The sequence below is a fragment of the Corapipo altera genome, unplaced genomic scaffold (genome assembly GCF_003945725.1).
Source record: "Corapipo altera isolate COAL_440 unplaced genomic scaffold, ASM394572v1 0, whole genome shotgun sequence".
In the NCBI taxonomy this organism is placed as follows: Eukaryota; Metazoa; Chordata; class Aves; order Passeriformes; family Pipridae; genus Corapipo; species Corapipo altera.
Genome location: NW_020884872.1, coordinates 20,927,951 through 20,950,864, shown reverse-complemented (window position 1 = coordinate 20,950,864; position 22,914 = coordinate 20,927,951). Strand labels below are relative to the sequence as shown.

Genomic DNA, 22,914 nt, shown 5'->3' with positions numbered 1-22,914 from the left:
CAGTTTGAAAGACATCCTGCTTCTTTCGTGTTTCTGGACTCCAGCTCCTAATTTCATGGGCTCCCCTGGGCACACATCAATGTCTGCTCATCTTTTGTCTTACTCATGTTCTGACCAATCAACCAGTCATGCAAGGGTTTCACACCCACTTCCACTCATTAATTGGTATGGGCCACTGCTGGACATTTACTTGTCCAGCAGTGCAGCACCCCGACAACTTGAAAACTTGAAAATATTTTTGCGACAGAAAATGTTTGTAAACAAAATTGTCTAAACCCATGAAAAGTTCTTATGCTTCCCATAGTATTTTAAAAATCCTTCTCTCTTTTCTACTTGTGGCTCTGTTCCCTACTTCAGGAAAAAACTTCATAATCATTTTAATCAAGTACTTTTTATGGAATGAAAACCTAAAAAGCCAGTTATTAATGAATAGTTCTACTTTGATCCTACTTGGGAATATCCCTCATGTAAATGAAACCATTTGGAAGGAAATAAATCTGTGCTGAGGCAATCTGAGCTATGCCTAGAACTCAAGGCAAATCAGCCTCACAAGTCTTTGAAACCATAGATGGCACTGCATTCCTGCCTAACCCTCAACAGTACAATGTGCTTTACATACATTTACAAGTAAATGTAAGTACTTGCAAGTGTAATTCCAAGATATAATTTATATGATACCTCAAAAACTCCTTCTGCTTCACCGACAGCGTCTCTCTTTCAAGCTAATATAGAAGAGTCCCTTATAAGTTAACAAACATGGGCTAAATTGGACTAAGAGGGAATAGGTACCAAACTTAACAGGTTTAGGGGAAGCAAACTTAGCTCTTAAGGAATCAACACAGTTTTAAACCAGTAGCTCTTCTATGTCTAGAAAGATGGATCTTTCAGGGAACCAATGATTTCCTTCACCTTGTTCTGTCTTCCTCAGCTTGTGCTAGTTAAAGGTACTACTTAAAGGGGCTACTTCAATGGCACTGAACCTGGCATTATGGCAACAGCTCCCTCTCTGCTGTTACTGATGCACAGCCAAGGAATTCATTATCAGATAAGACTCAGCACCAGTGACATAAATTACAAGATTACAAAGACATTTACGGTATCTGATTGCCCTTCTAGGTCAAATAAGGTTTGGGGTTTGTTTTCCTTAACAACCAGTTTTTAAGCACTGTTACCTCAAAGCCACAACAAAACCAGAAATGTTCACAGAGTTCAGGCGGCAGAAGACAAGACATGAGAGAGGGATGTGGTAAACAGTCAGATCTTCCTAAAACACAATAGCAGTGGAAGCCTACCGGAAGCTATATTGCATCTGAACATACAAAGTGAGACAAGTGAGTCTCTCCTAAAATGAATCATTGTGAGCACAATTAGCAAACAGTAGCAGTAAACTGGGATGGAGTTTAACTTTCTTCATAGCAGAAGCATTCATGGTGCTTTGTTTTGGATTTGTGGTTAAAACAATTACTATCACAGTAGTGATTTGGCTGAACAGTGCTCGAATGGCATCAAGGCTTTCTCTTTCTCACTCTGCTGCTCCAGAGAGGAGGCTGTGGGTGGGCAAGAGGCTGGAAGGGGACACAGATGAGACAACAGACTCCAAATGACCCAAGGATATCCCATACCATATAATGTCATGCTCAGCAATAAAAGCTGGGGTAGGAGAAGAAGAACAAATGGATTATTTTGCTTTTGAGTTGCCCATTGCATATAGACTGGCTGGGCAATTTTTGCTGGATGGAGGTGGTCAGTGATTTTCCCTGCACAACTTGTGGGATATTTGTTGTTTTGTTTTGTTGTTTTCTTGTCTCTCTTTTTTTTTTTTTTTTTTTTTAGCTCTCTCCTTCACCTGTTAAAATGTCTTCATATTGACAAATTAGGTTTTTTGGTTTTGTTCCTCATATTCTCTCCCCAGTCCCACTCTCGGGATGGAGAAATTAGCAAGCAAGCAGCTCTGCAGATGCTTGGCTGCTGGCTGGGCTCAACCTACCACGTAGACTAACACTGAAATTCATAAAGTTAGGAAGTTTATAACTTTTAAAGGTCATTTCTTTACTAAATGACAAATGTGTCCTGTCATGAAAATGTACATTGTGTCAAAATCAGAGCGTAAACTAATGAAAGTGGGACTGGATGACTCAAAGGTCCTTTGGCCCTTACAGTCCACTGCTTAAATCCAGTGTGTCATGGCTGGTTAAAGCCTTCAGGGAGCTTCTGTACAGACCTCAGGAAGAAGTCTGACTTGCCTTTTCTTAGTCTAAAATCCACTCAGCTGTTGCCTTGTTTCTTACTTCTGCCAAACTTTCTCAGGGATTTCAAGTTCAGACTAGGGCACAGCAAGGCACGTTGGGATACGAAACCTGTGCCTGATAACTTTGGGGATCCTCCCCAAAACAAGACATCTATCTCCAAAAACCCCTGTCTATACTACCTAAGAATTAAAAATGAATGAAAATCTCTCTCCCAGGTGTAGGGGTAGATACAATTTTGGAAGAATTTGTAATGGAAAGTTGGAAACTGTTTTCACTAGGAAGGCTTTCTGCCTAAACAGTAACTCTTTCTCAAAAGCAGTTTCAATGCTTCCCTCCCCCATCCCCACATAGCAAGAGAAGCTCTCAGCCTCTCTGTCTGATATGTGAGAGGAGAAAGATAGCCCTAAAAGACATGGACAGAGGTCTTGGGAAGGAGGGGGAGAAACAGAGAGGATAAAAGAGGCCCTGAGGGGGCAGGAACTTCCTTTTTTTCCCCTGGAGGCCCAGTGCACCGCATCCCATTGTAAAAAAGTTGTCCTTGCATCTGAAATACAGCTTTTTTTCAATCCTTCCACTTCCTTGGCATTCTTGGGAAGAATACCTGAGCTTGTTTACCTTACACAGTACTCCTATTCCATACTGGGAATTGGACAAGCATTACATGAAATCACTGGTACACAGTCAGACATACTTTCAGCTTGTTTCTTGAGTACAATCTGAACTGCCCTTACTCTGATACCTGTAAAGGCTTAGAATTCATCATATAAGACTATAATTCACTGAAATTAATTAATCTAATGCTGTTAGGTATTTGTTCTTAATAATTTTAAACCAAAATGTACCATAATTACTCTGCTGTATCATAATAGCACACATCTGACCATATTCCACTTGTTTATTAAGTTAGAACCAAATAAACTATAAACCAATAAGGTATTAGTAACTTAGCTTACATATCACTAACATTTTTACTACTAATAATAATAGTAATTAATAGTCTGACAATTTATGAAGGTGTAGTTAAAGTTAGTATTTTCACATTTCATTTTGACTGCAATATGCATAACAACTTTTAAACCAATTCAGAATAAGCAATGGACTGCTATACCAGTAAAGGTAGCCTCTGTTCTCTAAACTGCCTAACAATATATGTTGTTGTGGACTATTGCAACAGATTCATCGATGCTGTACAAAGTCAAGAAATACAGAGAGCAGTGCTACCCTGCAAAGTGAATGGATTTATGAACAGCCACCAAGACCAGTTAATAATGGGTTTAATCAAGAATATGAAGATATGTCAATAATAAGAACTTTAAGTGACACTGGAAGGAAAATGATATGAAAAAGAAGGTGTGTGCAGTAACCAAGATATGAGCATGTGTGGTGTGTGCGACTCCTATCAAGGTAGAAAAAAAATACACACAAATCTCTTCAGTAACATGGAATGTTTTTTGTTCATGTATTTTTTTCAAGTTAAAGAATTTTTCACTCCACACAGCTACAACTGAAATGATCTTTAGTGTATGTAACTATCATCAAAATACTGTAAATGTTAAAGGTATTCAAACCTCTTGTCAATGCCCACATATCTGACCATATACACTGGGGTTTTTTCTATTTCAAACACAAAAACACAGTCACAATTTTATTTTTACCCAGGTTAAGGCAGCTTCTTTGATTTAAAAATGCAGTTCTGTAACACAGTATCTGCCCACTGTAATGACAGATTGACAGAGAGGAATTCCTCACATGCTCCCAGTGCACTGTCTGGCTTATTTCTAACTCCTTTCATATCCCCCACATTTACAAATCCCTACAACTCCTTCTACTCTTAGCTATTTAGCCAGCTATATCACCTTGTAATGCATGTTCCAACAGAATGAAAATACCTAATGTGGTTTTAAAAGTCGTAAACTAGATGTTTTTAAAGAAATATTAATTACTGAAATAATCTTGACAGGTAGATAGGCTACATAGTTTACTGCTGCAGGGCTTAAGTTTATTGCTTATGTGCCATATCTAAGACTGTAATAGAAATTACTTGGATGCAAAATGTGTCGTCTAAACTTGACTTACAGTGCTTAGAATAGTTGTGGAATCTAAGTAAATAACAACAATACAACTAAATTGCATAGAAGGAGATTATCATAATTTGCATAGTAATTAAGTACTTGAGGAAATGCAACCTTGGTATAGCTATGTATGTGTGACTTGAAGGAAATGAATACTTTGACAAAATATTTAAATTACTGCATTTTTTCCCCAGTCAAATATTTCAAGCTGAATACTGTGTTTCAAATTTGCTTATCACTGTAAATACATTTTGTGAACGGAAACAGTTCATAGAATAAAATGACAAAAGTTACAGCCTTATACATTAATTGTGTAGTATGAACTGGGTACACACTGCTCACTGGATTCAACTTCATCACTAGCCATTTTTTGTGAAATATTTCCTTTCCCCATCAGTAAAGACGCCAAATAATTACAAGAAATTGATCTGACCATTTGATTGCTTTCGGTGAAAATGCTGGCTACTACACTTAAAGTGAAATATGACTTTCAAAGGGACAGATAGGCTGTGTTTGAACATCTAGATAGAGGGAAAGTTATGAAGAATTTTTTTTTAATTATTATTATTATTTTTATTATTATTTGGACATTGAGACCTAAACTATGGTGTTCCCTCCTCCTCTACCTAAACTGGGAACTAACTCCATCTGCAGTCATACATATTTAGGTTTCCAGAGTGAGTAAATCAAACTTTAATTGTGGGTGTAAATACATAGTTCATTTCTTTTCCAGCAAAAAGAAGCACTTGAAATTTCCTCCTTTGAAACTCTTTTAAAAATAAAATCCTTACTGCATCCATACATGTCTCTTAATTTTAGAGGTAAAATTATAAATTGGGTTAAATATTAAGGGGTTAAATACAGGGAATGTTTATATATTTAACATAGAGTTTTAGAGGGCAAAGATACAGACATTCCACCCTTTTAAATATGAGGTGTGAACTCCATCTGAGCCACAGATACAGTTCTGTGAAGAACTGAAGGCAACAGTCACTGAACCAAAGTCACCTCCAAGTACATGAAGAACAAAGAGGTCAATGTATTCAGTAAAACCCTTCAGCTCTGACTTTTTGTCAAAAAAAACCAAGAAGAATTCATACCTAATCTAGCAGGCACAACTAGAAGGTGCATTTAAAAAACCATCTAAATTCAGACAACATATATACTTAGATTTAGTTCTTTTCTTTCCACTTTATAACACTGCCTCCACTTCAGATCAACGGTCCTTCAAACGAAGGTCAATGGGATTTCTGCAGTTTTTCACACACTTCTCAGAAGCAGCTGAAAGCTGCTTCCAAAGAAATTGGACATAAACTTCTACTCTGAAAGGTTAAAGATTCAGACAGTTTGGGGGAACTGAAAAGACATATTATGTAATATGTTTTACCACCTAATACCAACAGCATGAAGACATTATTTGTCATGTTCCAGTCAGCAATGCTATGGATTTTTATGGAAGCCTAGCACAGAATGAAACAATAGGACAAAATTCAGAATGAGTTTAGAACACAAAAATTCTTAATATTAGATGTGTGAAATATCCCTTTTTTTTGATTTACACTTTTTTTTTAAGTGCACATTGTAGTGTTAAGAAAACTAATATTTATATGAAATGGGGATCCTGCAGTAAATCAAAGAATCACAGAATTACTGGTTATAGGGGACCTATGCAGATCATGTATTCCAACACCCCTACTGAAGATAGAGCAGGTTGTCCAAGACCTTGTTCAGGCTTTTGAAAATCTATAAGGAAGGTTGCCTTTGTGGGCAACCTATCCCAGTCACTCTCACACTAAAGTGTTTCCTGATGTTTTGACGGACTCTCTTGTGTTCCATGTTGTGCCCATTGCCTCTGATCCTGTCCCTGAGCACCACTGAAAAGAACCTGGCTCCATCTTCTTCAGGTATTTATACAAATTGGTAAGATCCTCTTGATCCTTTTCTTCTCCAGGACACACAATCACAGCTCTCCCAGCCTCTCACATATCAGATGCTCCAATCCTTAATCATCTTCATGGGCTTGCAGTGGACTCACTCCAGAAATTCCATAACATTCTTGTGCTGGGGAACACAGGACGGGACAAAGCACTCCGGATGTGGTTTAGCCTCTTCTATGTAGAGAGGAAGGATCACCACCTTTGAACTGCTGGCAATGCTCTGCCCAAGGCAGGGCAGATACTGTTGGAGACAATAATCTTAGTAGGACTCAAGTTTACCTTCAAATCTCTTAAATATATGCTCTGATAGGAAACATGCAGAAAAGCTAAAGGAAAATAGTAATTGAAGCAGTCACTTCCAATGACTTCATCTGATATTAAGGATTATTTAATACATCCTGAGCTAGGAATTTAACAGTAATTACAGATTTCAAGATGCATTGTGTATAAATTACATTAGAGTGTGGAAAACTGGACAGAAAACACTTCACAGACTTATTGGACCTCAGAAAAATATATATGATAATAGCATGCATGCCATATAGTTTCCCTAGAGAAATGAAAGAAGATGGGAAAAAGGATTGAAATTGATCTTCATATGAAGAGGGAGGTAGGAGAAAGGATGGGTATTGAAGTTCATATGAAGAACTGCTCTTGAAGAAATAAAGTACTTGTCTAGGTATCAGATATTTATAGAAGTACCTACATCTGGATGATGAGCATTACTGTTTAGCCTAGTACTCAGAGCCAATTGCCATTTGTATTAGCTAACAAAAGAATTGTTGCATATTTACAGTGATCTTTATTTCCAATCTCTACACACAAAGGTGACCAAATTTTTCAAGGTCAGAGCACAGTTCAGAGCTGAGTCTTTTTAGGAAAAGAGAGCTCTTAGAAAATACAGAACTAATCCTGAATATCCTACACAGAGCACTGATATGTTCACATAAAAATTCATTGCATTTCTGAAACAGGAAAATTATGAAATCCAAGAATACAAGCATTAATTGAATGCTACATCCCAACCGCTATCCAATTTCCACACAGGAGTGAGTTTCTTTCATTTCAAGGACTGATCTTCCTCAATAGCTCTAAAAAGCGGTGAAGCTGTTCTGTTTGCCTCAGCATGCAGAGAGTGAAGTTTTAACTGAAGACTTGGGCTTAGTACACCTATGCATGCCCTCTTTGCCTTGTGTCATGAAAAAGAGCCTAAATTAACTTCATCAGTTATGGAGAACACTAATGGTTAAAGACAGACTTACATGGTCTTTAGAGTACTTCTATGTTTTTTCCTTTCATAGTCAGTTTTTCTAGAATTTGCTTGCAGCTTCAGGAGGAGAGATGGAAAACTATTGTATTTTTCTATTCTCACATTGAAATGACAATTTTCTAGTCTCAGTAGGTGTCATGTTGTCTATCCTTATCAAAATTATAATTAAAATGTAAGGCACCAAGTCCTACACAGCTGTCCAGTTCATAAATCTGGAAAACCATTTTCTTAATGCTTCTCCATCCTTCCCTAGTACAATTATAATTGCACAAGGTCTCTCTTTTGTCAGTATACAAAAAATCTTTTTCAAATTTGCTGTTCCTTTGTTGCTTATGAACAAAAAGTGGTGGTAACTGATCTGTCTAGAGGGAAACAGTGTTGCCATATAGCGTGCATTCTTGAACACAAGTCTTTCTTTAAGAAGATAAGAAATTCTCTAAGAAAAAAATTACTCCCTGACCAAATAATACCTAAATCATGTGAGACACATCTCTGGAGTATAACAGGATCTCAGACTAGCCTCCTAAAATCAATACATGTATTTCAGCATAGAAGGATCTTTGCTGCCTAAAACAATCTTTATTATCTATAGATCAAGAGAGAAAGATACAGATGCAGCACAGAAATTATATATTCTTAATAGCCTCTTAGGATTTGTACATCTTACCTAAGTATACTTCAGCACAGAATAATTAAACAAGAAAAAGTGTCTTAGCATATCCTTAGCATTATCTGAAGTAATATCAGAACAGATATTAACATCATGCTTTGTCATTAAAAATACATTCATTCTCATGATAAAATATTACCTTAGCTCATCTCATTTTCTAGATTTGACTATTTGTACTAATGATTTTCAAAAGTATTCATAAAATTGAATCAAAAACTCAAACAAACCAAAGCAATGGTTTCCCAGACAACAGAACTAGAAGAGCTAGTAATGTTTCAGCAGAAACAGAATCTTCTATTCAAATTATAAGTATTGTTTGCAATTATATTCATAGCAACACTTATCAACAGCATCATGGTACAAAGTAGGTAAGGGTTTTTGCAAATTTCATTTCCCTCAACCTTCTAAGACATTAATAACATATTTTTGAAAAATAGTTATGCAGCCTATTTGTGTAGTAAGTCCACCAGAAAATTCTGATGAATGCAGGTTCTGCTTTCAGCCACACAAGGACTACACCTCAAATGAATCTAAAAGAAGCAACAGAATCTATTTAAGAAGTATTCTTGAAATTAAAAATTCATTTATTTCATTGGGGTATATTTTGACAAAAGAGATCACTAACTGATTTTCAACTCCACTTATTTAGGACTTGTTAAAAAGGACTTCCTAATACCTTAGGCTTTTGTGAGAAACATAAGGTAGCAAGGATTCTTTTTCAGCACAACTGATTTATGGTGTTCTAACAGAAAATTCTAGTTACTAGTCAGCATAACTAGCTAGAAAAAAGCCATAACAACTGAAGAACTTGCAAAGTGGTAAAAACCCCCAGAACTTCGTCCGTTCAAAAAGGCTAATATTCACTCCCTGAAGAATACAACTACTGTTGAAACAAAGTCTAAGAAGCTTTAATCTTGTTGGATTTCTCACTGTTTCCCTCAGTGAAAAAGAGTTGTTTAAAGATTCCACCAGAATTCCAGAACAGGTATTACCATTGAATCAGAGACTTCGACCGTAGCAGAGCAACACGAAATAAGAGAAATTTTTAGTAGCATTATCTACTATTCCTATTCATGCTGAAAGTTATCCTCTCTATAAATGAGAATGCAAGTGAGCGAGGCACAGGTGCCTTGGTAGACGGAAGGTAACTTATTGCAGCTTTACATGCAAAAATGCTGTCCTACAGATCTGAAAATCACACAAGTTATCCTGTTTTCACTGTATACAGTATCTCACGCATCCTAAAATGAAAGTAAGGGGCCTTACATCAGCCTTTTCCTTTTTTAAATTTCTTTCATTATCAAAAACAGTAATAAAATAATTCAATCCCTGCTCATGAATCCTAATTTGATGCAATCTGCATATGAATATAAATCTGGTGGTTACATGCTGAAGAGGCTTTCAAACAGCTATAGTTTTTTTTTTTTCCTTAGCTATAGGTTTTTCAGTTGTTCCTAGGAATTCCAAAATTTCATACATGTTTAATTCAACCTTCATTTTTTTAAAATTTTTTACATATTACTAAACCAACTTAAAATCCATACTTATAAACCAAATAGTCTTTGCTTTTAAATAAATAGTTGTGAATTTTAGCATTTACACATTAAGAGTGAAAATCCTGAACTTAAGGTATAGCATTCCAAGAAACTTATAAATGAACTCTTGACAAAAGATTCAAGAAAATATATTTATTAATTTTTTTGGCAGAGGGAGAAAACGTAATAAATATGACAACTTCTTACACCCTTCTTTACAAGTTATTTTTATATCACACTTCTGTTACAAATTTCAGTGTTTCAAATTTTAAAAGAACACATTCACTGAAAAATTAAGAACTTTTAATGTGAAAAAATACACAAAATAAGAGTGCAAATGTTTTATTTTTGTGGCTAGTGCTTAATCTTCAAGTCCTTTAGAACACTGCAGGAAATGCTTTAGATCAGTAACATTGAGAGCATCCAATTACTACTCACAGGTATGTTAAGTAAATAATACAGACTGTAATTTTCATGATATGACATCAATTTGTCTCTGAAATAACATTGAAAAAGACTTTTCCAAATTTCTGTTATTAGGATAATTTTACAAATCCCCCACACAAATCCTCAGCTGAAGCAAAATGAATCTAAGTGGAACCTCCTCAAAACAAGACATCAACCAGGCAAGCACTATTTCCATTCTGACACGTTTATACAGTTCTTTGGAGTGCAACTGATACCTTCTCAGCAGAAGCAGAATCAAGTCCATGAGGATTTTTATTTTCACAAACAGCAACTGGGGCAGCAATCCCTGAGATTCTCCATGAAGCCTGTAGCTGTGTTTTGACAGCCATCATGTCTCGCTACTTTTTTATGTGCCATCTATTCAAACCAGTTTTCTTTCAATAAAAAGCGTACAGCATCGTCAAAGCCATTTTGGTACAATGATTCCATTTTCTCCTGGTCTGGTGGGAACAAAGCTTGATTAAGTCTTACCAGGTTGGCCAGTGACAGCTGCAATAGAGTAAGAAGCTACAAATTAGTTTGTTACAGCAACTTATCTAGATGTGGCTGTTCTGTCACATGTTTCATGTAGCATATGCAAAACCAAAAGAGCAGCATGGCTGTGTCTACACCAGGAAATTAACCACGTCCAGGTTCACTGCTGAGCGCCAAGACAAACTGGCACAAACACCACATACACACTATTAAACTCACAGCATCCAAACCAGACTGTCTGCCTGTAAAACTGCCCAAAGTTTTTGAAACACTCTAAGTCTGGAAACAATCCCAAAACTGTCTGGCAGAATGGTAGCTGGCACATGCTAAAGTTGTGCAAGGAAATATTTTGACAGCTTACTAGTGCAAACAACCACATCCTTGGGAACATTCCCAGGCAATGTTTACATATGAGTATAAACGTAGCTTGTATTACCAACAATTAAGGACTACTCAGCTTTTTAAGTGGTCACTCCGTCATGTATAAACATTTTGGAGCTTTATTCTTGAAAACAGACTTTATTAAATTATGACCAAATAAAAAATATAATTAAATTCAATAATGTTCTGAACAATTTGTTTATAAAATTAACTTAATATTTTAGCCACATACTTTATTATACACAATTTTGCTAAACAATATCAACATCATCTTCATTATTTAAAGTAAGCAATTATTCAAATTCATTCTAGAAGATGGAGGAGATTCAAAGAGACAAAAAACTGTTAACATTCCAATACAGATAAATGAAGATATACAATTCTTCAATTTATGCAGATTACAATATTGCTGAAAAAATTATTCTTCGTGATCATTCTTACAGTTTTAAGAGCTAGAGATGCTTCAAATCAAATAGTTTAAAATGTTTCCTGAGATTCTGCACAAGTCTGCACATGCATGACCCCAGAAGCAATTAATTTTCTACTCTAAACTAAACTAATCACCAACTAATTTTTCCTTCTCTAGATACGCTAGATATTAGATACAAAATATGACTAAGAAATACACAGTAAGTGATTCTGTATATTTCTGATATATACTTTATGACCTTTTGCCAAGCATTACCATGCTTAAAATCTCTCTGCGAAACATTATAAAGGTTCAGAAACTGGTCCAATTTAGAATGACATTACATAAGACTAATTTTACTAAAATTAAGAAAACATTAAAAACTGTCTAAAAAGAAACCTTAAGTACCAATTATTGTTAATCTTTATTGTTTCTTTCTAATGGAATATTGTTGACCACTAGGTCTATCATTATTCAATATTTTCTTTCATCATGTCAAAAGAAGCAAGACTAGTTAAAGTGTATGAGACAAAGGCTGCAAAGATAGAAATGTCAACAATGAAAAGGAGGCAATAAAAAATAGTCTTATCTTATATCTCAACATACGGAAATGTTTCTGAAACTTCTAACAAGACTTCTGCAAAAGTGTTGTGGTCACAGGTGTTCACAAGCTCTCTTGAGCAATGATGTGACAAGTCACTGCATACCACTTCAAATGTAGAACTTAAACTTGTATTTTAAATTCAGTTGGAGCAATAGAGTTCAATAAGTATGAAGAAATGTTCTGGAGTTCTCCTTTACTGAGGTATTCAATTTGTTTTTTTTCCTATAAACACTGTACCTAGCCATAGACTGATGATATGTAAAGCAAGTCTAATATTATTTACACTTAACAGCCTGTTATAATGTGCTCAATTTTGTACTAGATCAATGATTTTCAAACTTCCTTCTTTATTCTACATTTTCCTTCCCTTGTGTCTAAGAAAAGGTTTAACCTCCAGAAAATGCCAAACCAGAAAATGCCAAAACTTTACATAAGTTGATATATAACACAAAATAGACACTTAAATATAAACATAAACTTAACTGCAGAAGTACCTTTTCTCCTTTTTAAGGTAATTAATAAACAAGTAACTCACCATCATATCTTGTTTTGCTAATTTAACATAAAGATCCACACGTCCTTTATCTTGTGGACAGATATCCAATCGACCGCTGAAAGGAGAAATCGTCACAGTTCTTCCAAAAGGCAAGATAGGAAGGCCATTGGTAAGGCCACCATCAACCCACTTCTATTGGGAAACAGAAGTATTTTCCAAGTTACTCTAGTACAGCATGATCATAATGGAATACTTTTTCTTTCTCGACCTTGCCTCTTCCAGTCCACTCTTAAGAAAATGTACAGGTTTCCTTCTAAGAATACAATGGATAATATCAAATATGTGGCATAAATATCAAAGAACTGACAATGTACACGCAGAGTTATGAATCAATGACCATTTGACATAATGTGCATATTTGTGTGTAATGTATTTATCAAGTTCTGATAAGGCTCGTTGATTAATCTAAAAATAAAATGCCCCCTACAGAATTTTTCCTCAACACACACATGAAAATATAAGACTTAGTATTACACATGAATCACATTAAATGCTGTATATTCCTCTAGAACATTATTCTGATTGAAATGAGGAGCTGCACAATCTGTAGGTGCAGGTAAACTGACTGCACAAGCAAAATCACACATCACTCCTACCCTCTTCTGTGATTCTTCTTCCAGAGCCTCATGTCTTACATTCACTACACAAGACAGCAGCAGCTGTAAAGTGGAGGGTAAAGGCAGGAAGGGAGTAGACAGGAGTTAAGTATAGTGAAGAATGAGATCTAGGGGCACAAATCTGATCTTTAGAAGGACCATGGCCAAATTCCATTCCAGCATAAGCAGGACAGCTGTGATATTTCTGGCTAATATATTTTATATCTTCATATTTCTTTCTATGCTTACATGCATAACCCAAAACCCAACAGCCCTCTGCTGGCTAGATGCATTCACTAACATCATACATGAGGTCTGATGACCAAAAGCATCTCACTGAACTTTACACATCTAAATTCAACTAGTAATTCTACACTTCTTTTATCATCCGAGGGAGAGAAAACAGTCACAAAAGTTAAAAAAAAACCCAAATCAACAAAAAGCTCTCACAAAAAGTATATGATTAGGAAGTTTTTTATGACATTTAAATGTTTGCACAGTCTCCCCACACCACCATCTCAAATGAAGTTTATGTTCCTGATTTCAAAATATAAGCTATAAATATTAACGTTCAACAGTTTCTATGGCCCTTTTCATCCTGTTACTTCATTGTATGCTTTAGCACTTGACTCTTGACATTAGCTCATGTCAGCACCCACAATCCACCACTGAATTCCTTCACTTTGCACAAACATCATATTTCTCAATGCTTAGGATTGAGATTGTTTTGTCTTAGAAAATAAGGCAAAAAAAGAATAAAATTCCAGATTTCTCAAACTTCTGTTACAGCACTGTTGTGATAGCTGTGAGTAGAGCTGCAATATACCATAACATTTCTAACACCACAGCTTTTTTGTGAGTATCTATAAATAGTAGTTTATTATTGATTCATATGCCATGTTCCTTGTAGTAGCAAGTGGCTTTTTGTTGTATTTCCTACTGTGAAAAGTACAGTGGATGCCCTGTCTAAGCCATGTCAAAGAAAACGTAACAGATGACATTATTAATGTTTTTCACAAGTCTAGCTTAGCACTGCTACAACTTAAAAGTTCTCACACTTTTAAAAATTTTGATCATTTATTTTTCTCCCCTCTCCTCTTATGTAACTTCAATATTTATTTGAAAACCAAAACATTTACCAGCGCATCTCAGTAATTTTTATTTAGCACTAATTTCTATAGATTCTGTTGTTTTATTTTCTTTCAGGCATTTCGGAGAAACTGCTTTTCAGTCAAAAATACTTTATCTCCACAGTCCCTTGTGTTTCATCGTTATAAAACATCTGCCGCAGACAAAGAAAAGTGATGTCCCAGCTTCTTTTAATTTCATTAATCAATTCTTGAAAGATGCTTCTTAGCTGATGAGACAAATTCCTGGTAACTTCTGAATTAGCATCACTAATATCTAGTACAGTGTAACGACAGAGAAAGTTTTGAAATAACATGCGATGAAAACCAAACCAGCCAACGAGAATGAGGATGTGGGCTTGACCTAACAGAATCTACCCGTTTATCAGTTTGGTTTTTACAAAGCTGTTCCATAATAACTACAATCACACAAACTACAGACTCATCATCAAATACAGTCAACTCAACCATCTGCTCATCTTTATCTGTCTTAAAAATTAACCTTGTCACATTAAAGGACACCAAACTAAGTCAAAGAAAGATAATTTCACACGGAGCAGGTTTGCACTGGTGTTACTGGAAGCCTAGTCCAAGGGTACCTGAAAAACCCAACCCAGGTAATAAGTTGTTAAGGCCACAAAAAGACAATAAATTCTCAGATGTTATCTTACACTTCTTTCTTTGTCAGAATATTTTTTGGTTCATCAAATCAGAAGAAAACATAATATGAGGAGATTAATGTTATGTTCACCATAACATGAAATTTAGCTTATCCATCTCAAGAGCGTAGCCTGCAGGCATGCACACTAGCAGGTAAACTAGCTAAACCCAAAGTGAAGCCAAACGCTCCCCAGAAAGTATTCTTCCTTAAAAGAAAACTAAAGCGCCATGAATCATAAACTGAATCCTAGGGTTCAGTCTCTGTAGGCAGTATGGGCAGGCTAGCAAAAGGTTTGGTTATTTTCTGATACTATTTCAGCAAAAGTGCATCATACCTGCTTACTTACTTACAATGCATAATGGTAGCAGTAACATAGCAGAGGTAATATAGTGAAATACATTTCAAAAACACTCCCAGATGATGTGGTGCTATGTGTGCAGGTGATATATGTAGCTCAGAGAAGATCCAGATCAACTGTTCTAAAGCACAGATAAGGCCTGTAGACTCAGGCACCTAGCAGGCAGTAATCTGAATTCCATGCTACCAGGGACCTATGGCCTAAGGAATTTACCTCCCGAAACCAGCGTAAATGGAGAGAGGTAGAACTCTGGTTTGTTACAGTAAAGCTTTCAGGAAGCTTGAGATATGATTCTATATGATAGGTGACTGTGGAGAGCCAAATCAATATTCAATCTATCTTATTGACTTAGTGCTTACCATGCCTGGAACATGATGTTACATGCCACGTATCTGGTTCCACCATTTGTGCTTCTGGGCCCTACTATACACGCACATATCCTCAATCCAAACCAAGGAAATACTACTGCAAGAGAGATCCCAAGGTTTTGCTCTTATCCCGCTCTAAGCACTTGGGACTAAAGAATGGAAGTCACAGGCATCTACAGGCAAGAGTTTTCTCAAAAAAAAAAAAAAAAATTCCAATCCACAAATGCACTGTTTCACAGAATATGAGAAAAAACAGTGCAGACATGCAGAACTAATCATTCCAAAAAATAACAATAAATGAAAGCAACCTCATTCCCAGAAACTGTCTTTTCTGCATCTCACTAAAGGAGAGCAGTAAGAAGCTTTGGGAATGAAAAGAACCTTTCAACTAAGAGAAGAATCAGTTTCTGTGAAACTTTCATTGATTTAACTTTTGAATGCAAAAAATAAACACAGGCAGCAATGAGAACTGTCTCCTAGAAAAAAAGGTTGCAGTAAATACTACAAGGCTAAAAAAAAGGTCTAAAAAGGCTTCAGTAAGTATTACAATACCTATTCAATCATAATAGAACTGTTCATCCAATACAATGGGGTTTAAATAAGTTTTGGACAAAACTCTGGGCCAACTTTTCAATTTCTTAATTGAAAGGATACCACAAAAAAAATTAACAATTACATTTTTTCCCTTTAACTAATGGCAGAATGAACCTAAAAATCCAAAGATCCCCTCTGAAATGGCACAAGCAACATAGAGACTCCAACTGACAAAAAATTCCAGACCCTAGGAAGCTGTAAGCAGTCTCCATTTAACTCAAGCAGTCAAACAATACTGATCTAAACCCTTCAAATATTTCAGTTGATATGTATTGTCATATATATAATTCTCAAGCTGAAAAGCTTTCTGACACAACAACTATTAGCTAGGGGCAAATATATGTGGTTTTGTGCAGCTTTTTGGCAGGGTGGGTGTGAGGATTACAGAGATTTCAGAAGAATCATTTGTATGAATACAAGGAAATAAAGGAAGAACTGTAGTTTTTCTCAGAAAGAAATAGCTATTTTCATGCTTCTAAAATTATTCTTAGAGTGTTAATATATTTATGTAAGATAGACAAAAACGTTCTTGGAGCCAAATTAAGAAAACTGTGAAAAGGTTTTCTTATAATAGTGTACACTCCTGAAAAGTTTATTCTTTAAATGCTTTTCCAAACATAAGGGATTTGAAGGTACCTGGTAAGCATGTAATTCTATACAGAACATGAGAACAACATGCATGAAAACACATGTACTCCAGCAGCATCCAGCTTGGCAAGAACCTCCCCTATCATTACTTCCATCAAACAGGAAAAACATTGGTGGTCCTCTACACTGCAAAATAAACCATTTTAAATCTGGTAACACAGTTTGTGGCGAGAAGAATCTTTAGCAAAACAAGCTTCTTCTCACGGTAAGTGTCAGACATTATCTTTAGAAACAGTTTCACGTTACAGAGATCATTTCAGTCTCAGCACCTACAATTTCTGAAACAACACAGGAGTAAACTCATATTAACTTTCCTGGTGTTAATCTGCAACAACAACAGAAAGAATAACTATCTTACAAAATACAGCAGTGCAGTTGCTTTCCCTTATTATCAAATAGTTACATCATAAATAAAGAACGTATAAAAAGAAAGTTGATAGTTAATGAAAAATTACCTCTCCTTTATATTCCACTGGTTTAATTCCTGCATATAGTGGTATAAAGCTACTTGCTAGCAGGACCTAGAGAGAAGAAAGCAGAAAGAATAGAGAAAAAAAAATGAAAGAAAGGCGTCAAAGTAATTTTAAATGAATACATATCTTCATACCTATTTATATATTAAATAATACAGCAGTAACCACTCAATATATTAGTTATACATAAACCCATTGTCATCTCAAAATGTCTTCTTGTTGTGGTATGTCAAAATGTGATTAAAATTATTCAGTATGGTTGGCCTTTTTTTATGACTTGACAGTGACAGCTCTCAAAACAAAATATAAAAAATTAACTCATTGACTTATGTGATTCAAAAGAGTATGAGCTTAGTTTTGCACAATGTAAAGTATGTCTATAGTTTTGCAGAAACTAAATATGCATATGCTGGAAAAAAAGCAATATATTGTCAAAGAAGAAACTGACCCAGTCATTCTATTGGCATATTAATATAGTGTCCACTCTTCTAATAAATCAGATTTTCAAACTTTCAAAAATATTATAAACATCCCAAAAATTCACACATGTATATCTTTACCAGGATCAGTACTTTGCATTTAATACATTCAATACTTAACAAATTACTATTTCCCCTACTGTAAGCCTTCATTGCTATCCACAGCAGCTCTCAGCTTGTTGGGGTTTTTTTATATTAGGACACTGTTCTGTCATGTACATATTTGCAAACACACATACCTTTCTATCCATTCATAGCAATACCTGTGAGAGAAGGTGTGTTTCTCTATATCTATGTATCCACTCCCATATATATAAGCAACCAGTATACAGCATTTCAAAGAGAAAGTCATATAAATGCATGGACAAAGTGCAATATGTCAGAATTTTTCATAGGGCTAAACAGGGTGAATCCACGTGCTTATGTGGCGGCATAAAAAACCAATTTGGGGAACAGAAGCAGGTCCCAAACTGGTGTATATACTATGTGAAAGATCAGAAAACCTCACAACCCATGGAGATTATGGAATAAAATGCCTGAACTTTTTTGGGTGCAATTACACTTACTTTTACAAAAAAATTTAGCTATGTTCAGTATTAAGCACCTCTGCTCCCCTAAAATTTTAATTAAGACTGTACATGTATATGAAATCTTCAACTTTCACTTTGAGAACTCTTCTCTTGCCTACTTCTCTTTCTAGTGATGTAGACGACCAGAGCTTTGTCTGAGCTCAGATAAAAAGGCCTTCTCACTTTCCTTATGAAAACTGCAGCTATTTCTCTTTCCTTTCCCTCACAATAGCATAACATAGGACTCCCAAGTTCCCAACATCAGCATCTTCCCCTGCCCAACTCCCTTTCTCCTCTCTACTTCAACTCCACCTCAGTAACTTTGGCCCTTCTAAAGGGAAAAAGGTTTAGTGAAAGAACAGTCAAAACCAGGTGACCTCTGCAAAACTTGAATTCTTTTCAAAAGGACTGAAGAAAGCAGCTGTTTTTCCTTCTAAAGTCACTTAGATCTCAAGAGTGAGGAGAGGAAGGACAAATTTGAAGAACACTTTCAGTATTTCTCTACCATTAACAGACCACTGTGGGCCTCAATACACTGCTCCCCCCTTTCCAAACTAAATACAACAGTCTTCAGTGCCCTGCTCCCTCACAAACACACAAATCATGCCTCTCTTCCCTGTCACCTTCAGTTTAAAACAGCAAGTCTAGGAATGCTGATACAAGATCACTGTCTTCACATATGTAAAGACTATTTCAAATGTGGGAGATTATTAACTGACTTTCCATGTCCACTGGGAATAGTAAAAAAGATAAAAGCTTAAAACTGTAGCAATATATATTCAGTTCAGCCATTATGAAAAATTTTGGAAACCATGAGGCTTGTTAAGCATTGAAACCAAATGCATATGGAAGATTTCTGACAGAGGGTACAGAAATTTTGCTGTTTGTAAAACAGTTTGCTCAGCAATATTTTTATCCAGCCTTGGATGTAGCAGGTCATGTCTAGGCCTAATATAATCAAATAACCAAACAAATTCTACCCTCCAAGCTACTGCAGCAGCCACCAACACTCAGACAGCTGTACACATGACACACACAGAGATGAAGGTATGGACAAAAACATGTATTATGAGCTGCATTGAAAAATCAGACAATATGAATGTATTCCAGTGAGCAATTATTTGTAATTTTATTGCTATTATTCCAATCCATTTTACTGCTACCATAGAGAACAAAAGAATAGAATAGAAATGGCTAAATCAACGAGAGAACTATTGAAATATTAATATGTTCAAACTTCCAAGGTCATACTAATGCTTCTAATTCTCTTCAGGTTAGAAGTTTTCACTGCAAAAACCCATATACCTACAGAATAATAATCTCCATGCTCGTCACTCCTAGTTATTTCTATAGCTAGTAATTACAGTTCATAATTTGAGATAAACTTTTTTGCATAATTATCTTTGCATGAGGAAGTCTTAAAAATTATGAGAACTAACATAATAGGATCAAGATTTTTTAAAATACTTTAAAGGCAAACTCCTGATGTACAGTTTGAGATTCTGTAAACAAGTGTGATTTTTTTAAAGTGATAACTGTAAAGAAACTCTTATTTGTTCTAAGCATCCACAAGGATAGTGAAAGGAATTCCTCCTTATTCTTTTTCCTCTTTTATTCTGCTATATCTTATGAAAATCTCCACTAAGATACAATCAATTACTAGAAAGAACATGCTTTACATACATCTGACTTTCTCCTACAATTTCATATCACCTTATGTATACAATCCTGATCCAAATTTAAAAAGTGACATTCAAATTAAGAGAAGGGCAGCAAAAGATATACTTTCCAGTACCAGATAAAATACAGACTACATACAGGACTTAGCATTACATGATATCTATTCCCCACAAAGACCTATAGAAGTGTTGAGGTTTTTTTAAAACTTCTTTTACTTTCTTTTGTGATGAAACTTAACATAAACAGTGTCAGTGAAGTAAGAGATGCAAAAATTATTATAAAATTTCGAGATTATTTTATTCTCATATACTGCAACCATGAGTTACCCTATTATTTTTTAAAAATATTTTGCCTACAAGGTAGAATATACCTTAATAATAACAGATTAAGGAAACACACAAGCACAAAATGAATTTTAGCAAAATTTGTGAAACTGTAGGATCAAATTCTGCTTCCATTGTTTATGTTACGGTTGTAGCACCACTGATAGTATAAGTGGTTATTTGAGTAAAACAGTGATTCATTGTACAGCTCATAACATACTCTTAAGTCTTGAAGAAACTCAAGCATTTTTATTTAATGCAGCACTTCATTACCTTAATGAGGTCCTCCCTGGAGGAAAAATTTGAAACCAAGCGATTTTCCCCACTTTTTGAGTTAGTGACTGAGACATAGAGCCGGTTCTCAGCTATCTCATGAACATTAGCAGGAAGAATAGACTCTATGCCCTCCCTAGAGGAAAGAAAATGCTCAACATTACTCATCATCATTATATAAAAATGTTGCAAATACATTAGTGCTGAAAGAAAGAGTGGTGAGCACGCCACAGTATAGAAGAAATATGCACACTCTTCATTTGCATTTGGAGAGCCCAACACAAAAGTGATCTTATAGAAGCATTAAGATAGGTACCTAAGTGTTTTCATAAAATCATAACCAGGTGTTACAGCACCGAAGTTCAGTTTTCTGACTTCCTCTGCAAATCCATAGGCAAAGTGTTTACATTGCTGGAAATGAAAAACATTAACCATTAAGGATGTTTCAGCGATGGGAAGGATGTTCAAGTGTAGTACCGAAAACATACTAGAGGCTAAAGCTTTAATCAAGAGTGTAACAAGATATCTATAACAAAATGTTGATACTTTTATAAGAACCAATTTGTAAGAAAAAAAATCCCTAATTAAAAAAAAATTATAAATTTTCACAAGTATACTACTGTAACAATCAAAGAAAGTTAAAGGGTATTTTTCTACACGCTACTACTGATAAATAATCAGCTGCCTAAACCATGCCCTCACAAAAACAATGATTTATAATTCAATTCCAAAGCTACCTTTTATTTTAAAGACTATTTTAGTACTAAAACCAGACACAATTACCTTAAGATTCTTATAAGCATTAAAAAACCTAAAATTACTACCATTTCTTCTTACCAATGCAAAAACCAAGCTACTAAGAAGTATACATATTTAATGAATACAATACTGTGGAATTATTTAATGAATGGAATACTATGATGGATGACATAGGAAGAAAAGATACCAGATAAAAGTCCTGCACAGGGAACCTCTTTTACACAAGTTGAAATGCCCATCATTAATGGCTACAGAAAAATAGCTTGAAGTGTGATCCGTAAGAACTCCCAAAGGACAGCAATGGAATTGGTAAAATTTATTTTTTAGTCATAACATGCTGAAACAATGAATTAAGATCCTGAGTGCTTAAGACTCAGTATTCAGTATTTCCAATCCTTTTTTTTTATCCTTTCATGCAGATTTCCCTAATGATTTTAAGGACTTAGGAAAAAACTAAATTCAGTCTTATGCAGCCTTCTGAAATTGGTACTCTATAAATATATTACACCCATATTCACCTATATAACCACATGAAAAAAAGATAGTTTGGGTTTCCTGGATTATTAGCTCCCTGCATGAAGAACAAATATGTTGCTAGTAGTAAGATAAATTATTGAGTGACTGAAGAAAGGCAAGAAAAAAAAAGAGAAGTGAATGTGTCCTACTGGGGAGGAGGATAAAGGAATTGATGGAAGGAAAACCAGGAAAGAGTTGGGGGGAGGATTAGCATGAGATCAGGATCAAGCTGATTGAAGGATTTTAACTTCCTCACATCACTTGAACAACAGAGCACTCATCTAAGTGAAAGACAGAAATGTAATTCCTGCATCCACTTTCTTTACATGGCATTTGAATAAATGTATTAAAAAAGTTCACTACAAGGTTCATATCTCTTAAAGAAGTGATCACCATAAATATTTGTGCTAATTAATTTCACATAGGTTAGATTTGCACCTTTAGCCTGTGAGGTACTTGCCACTGCGAGCTCCAAGCCAATTAAAATATATAAAATCAGTTATTATTAAGCCTTTAATTTATTTTACAGTAGGCAGGTAGGCTTCTTCTGTACTCAATCTGTTGGAAAGAGGCATATTCAGACACATCTCTCTTTAAAGAGAGAAGAAACCCACAAAACCCTACAAAGAAGTACCTTAAAACTACCATCTTTATATCTAAGAAGCTTTAACCGATAGGGAGCTAAGAGTAACAAGGAGCTGGATGAACCCAAACATAGTTGAATGACGGAAAACTACATTCCATATTACAAATGCTAACAATAGACCCTACCTAGGTTCTCAATTCCTGTTCCCAAAAGGAACAACTTCTTACAACTATGAATTATTTTAGAATTTTATTGTTAAAAGCTTTAAACAATACATCT

The 22,914-nt window shown here is 35.3% G+C and overlaps 1 protein-coding gene across 3 annotated transcripts in view; it reads right to left on the bottom strand.

Annotated features, from left to right (window-relative positions):
• Window positions 1–10,078: 10,078 nt before the first annotated feature.
• The window catches only part of PNPLA4 (patatin like phospholipase domain containing 4), a 25,997-nt gene continuing 13,161 nt past the window's right edge, over window positions 10,079–22,914 (bottom strand). For all 3 annotated transcript variants that reach the window (XM_027639347.1, XM_027639357.1, XM_027639363.1), the window contains 5 exons: window positions 21,091–21,185; window positions 20,775–20,910; window positions 17,433–17,498; window positions 12,605–12,757; window positions 10,079–10,690 (listed from right to left, as the gene is read on the bottom strand). In XM_027639347.1, coding sequence (XP_027495148.1) covers window positions 10,559–10,690; window positions 12,605–12,757; window positions 17,433–17,498; window positions 20,775–20,910; window positions 21,091–21,185 — 582 coding nt within the window. In that variant the 3' untranslated portion in view covers window positions 10,079–10,558. The remainder of the gene's footprint in view (window positions 10,691–12,604; window positions 12,758–17,432; window positions 17,499–20,774; window positions 20,911–21,090; window positions 21,186–22,914) is intronic.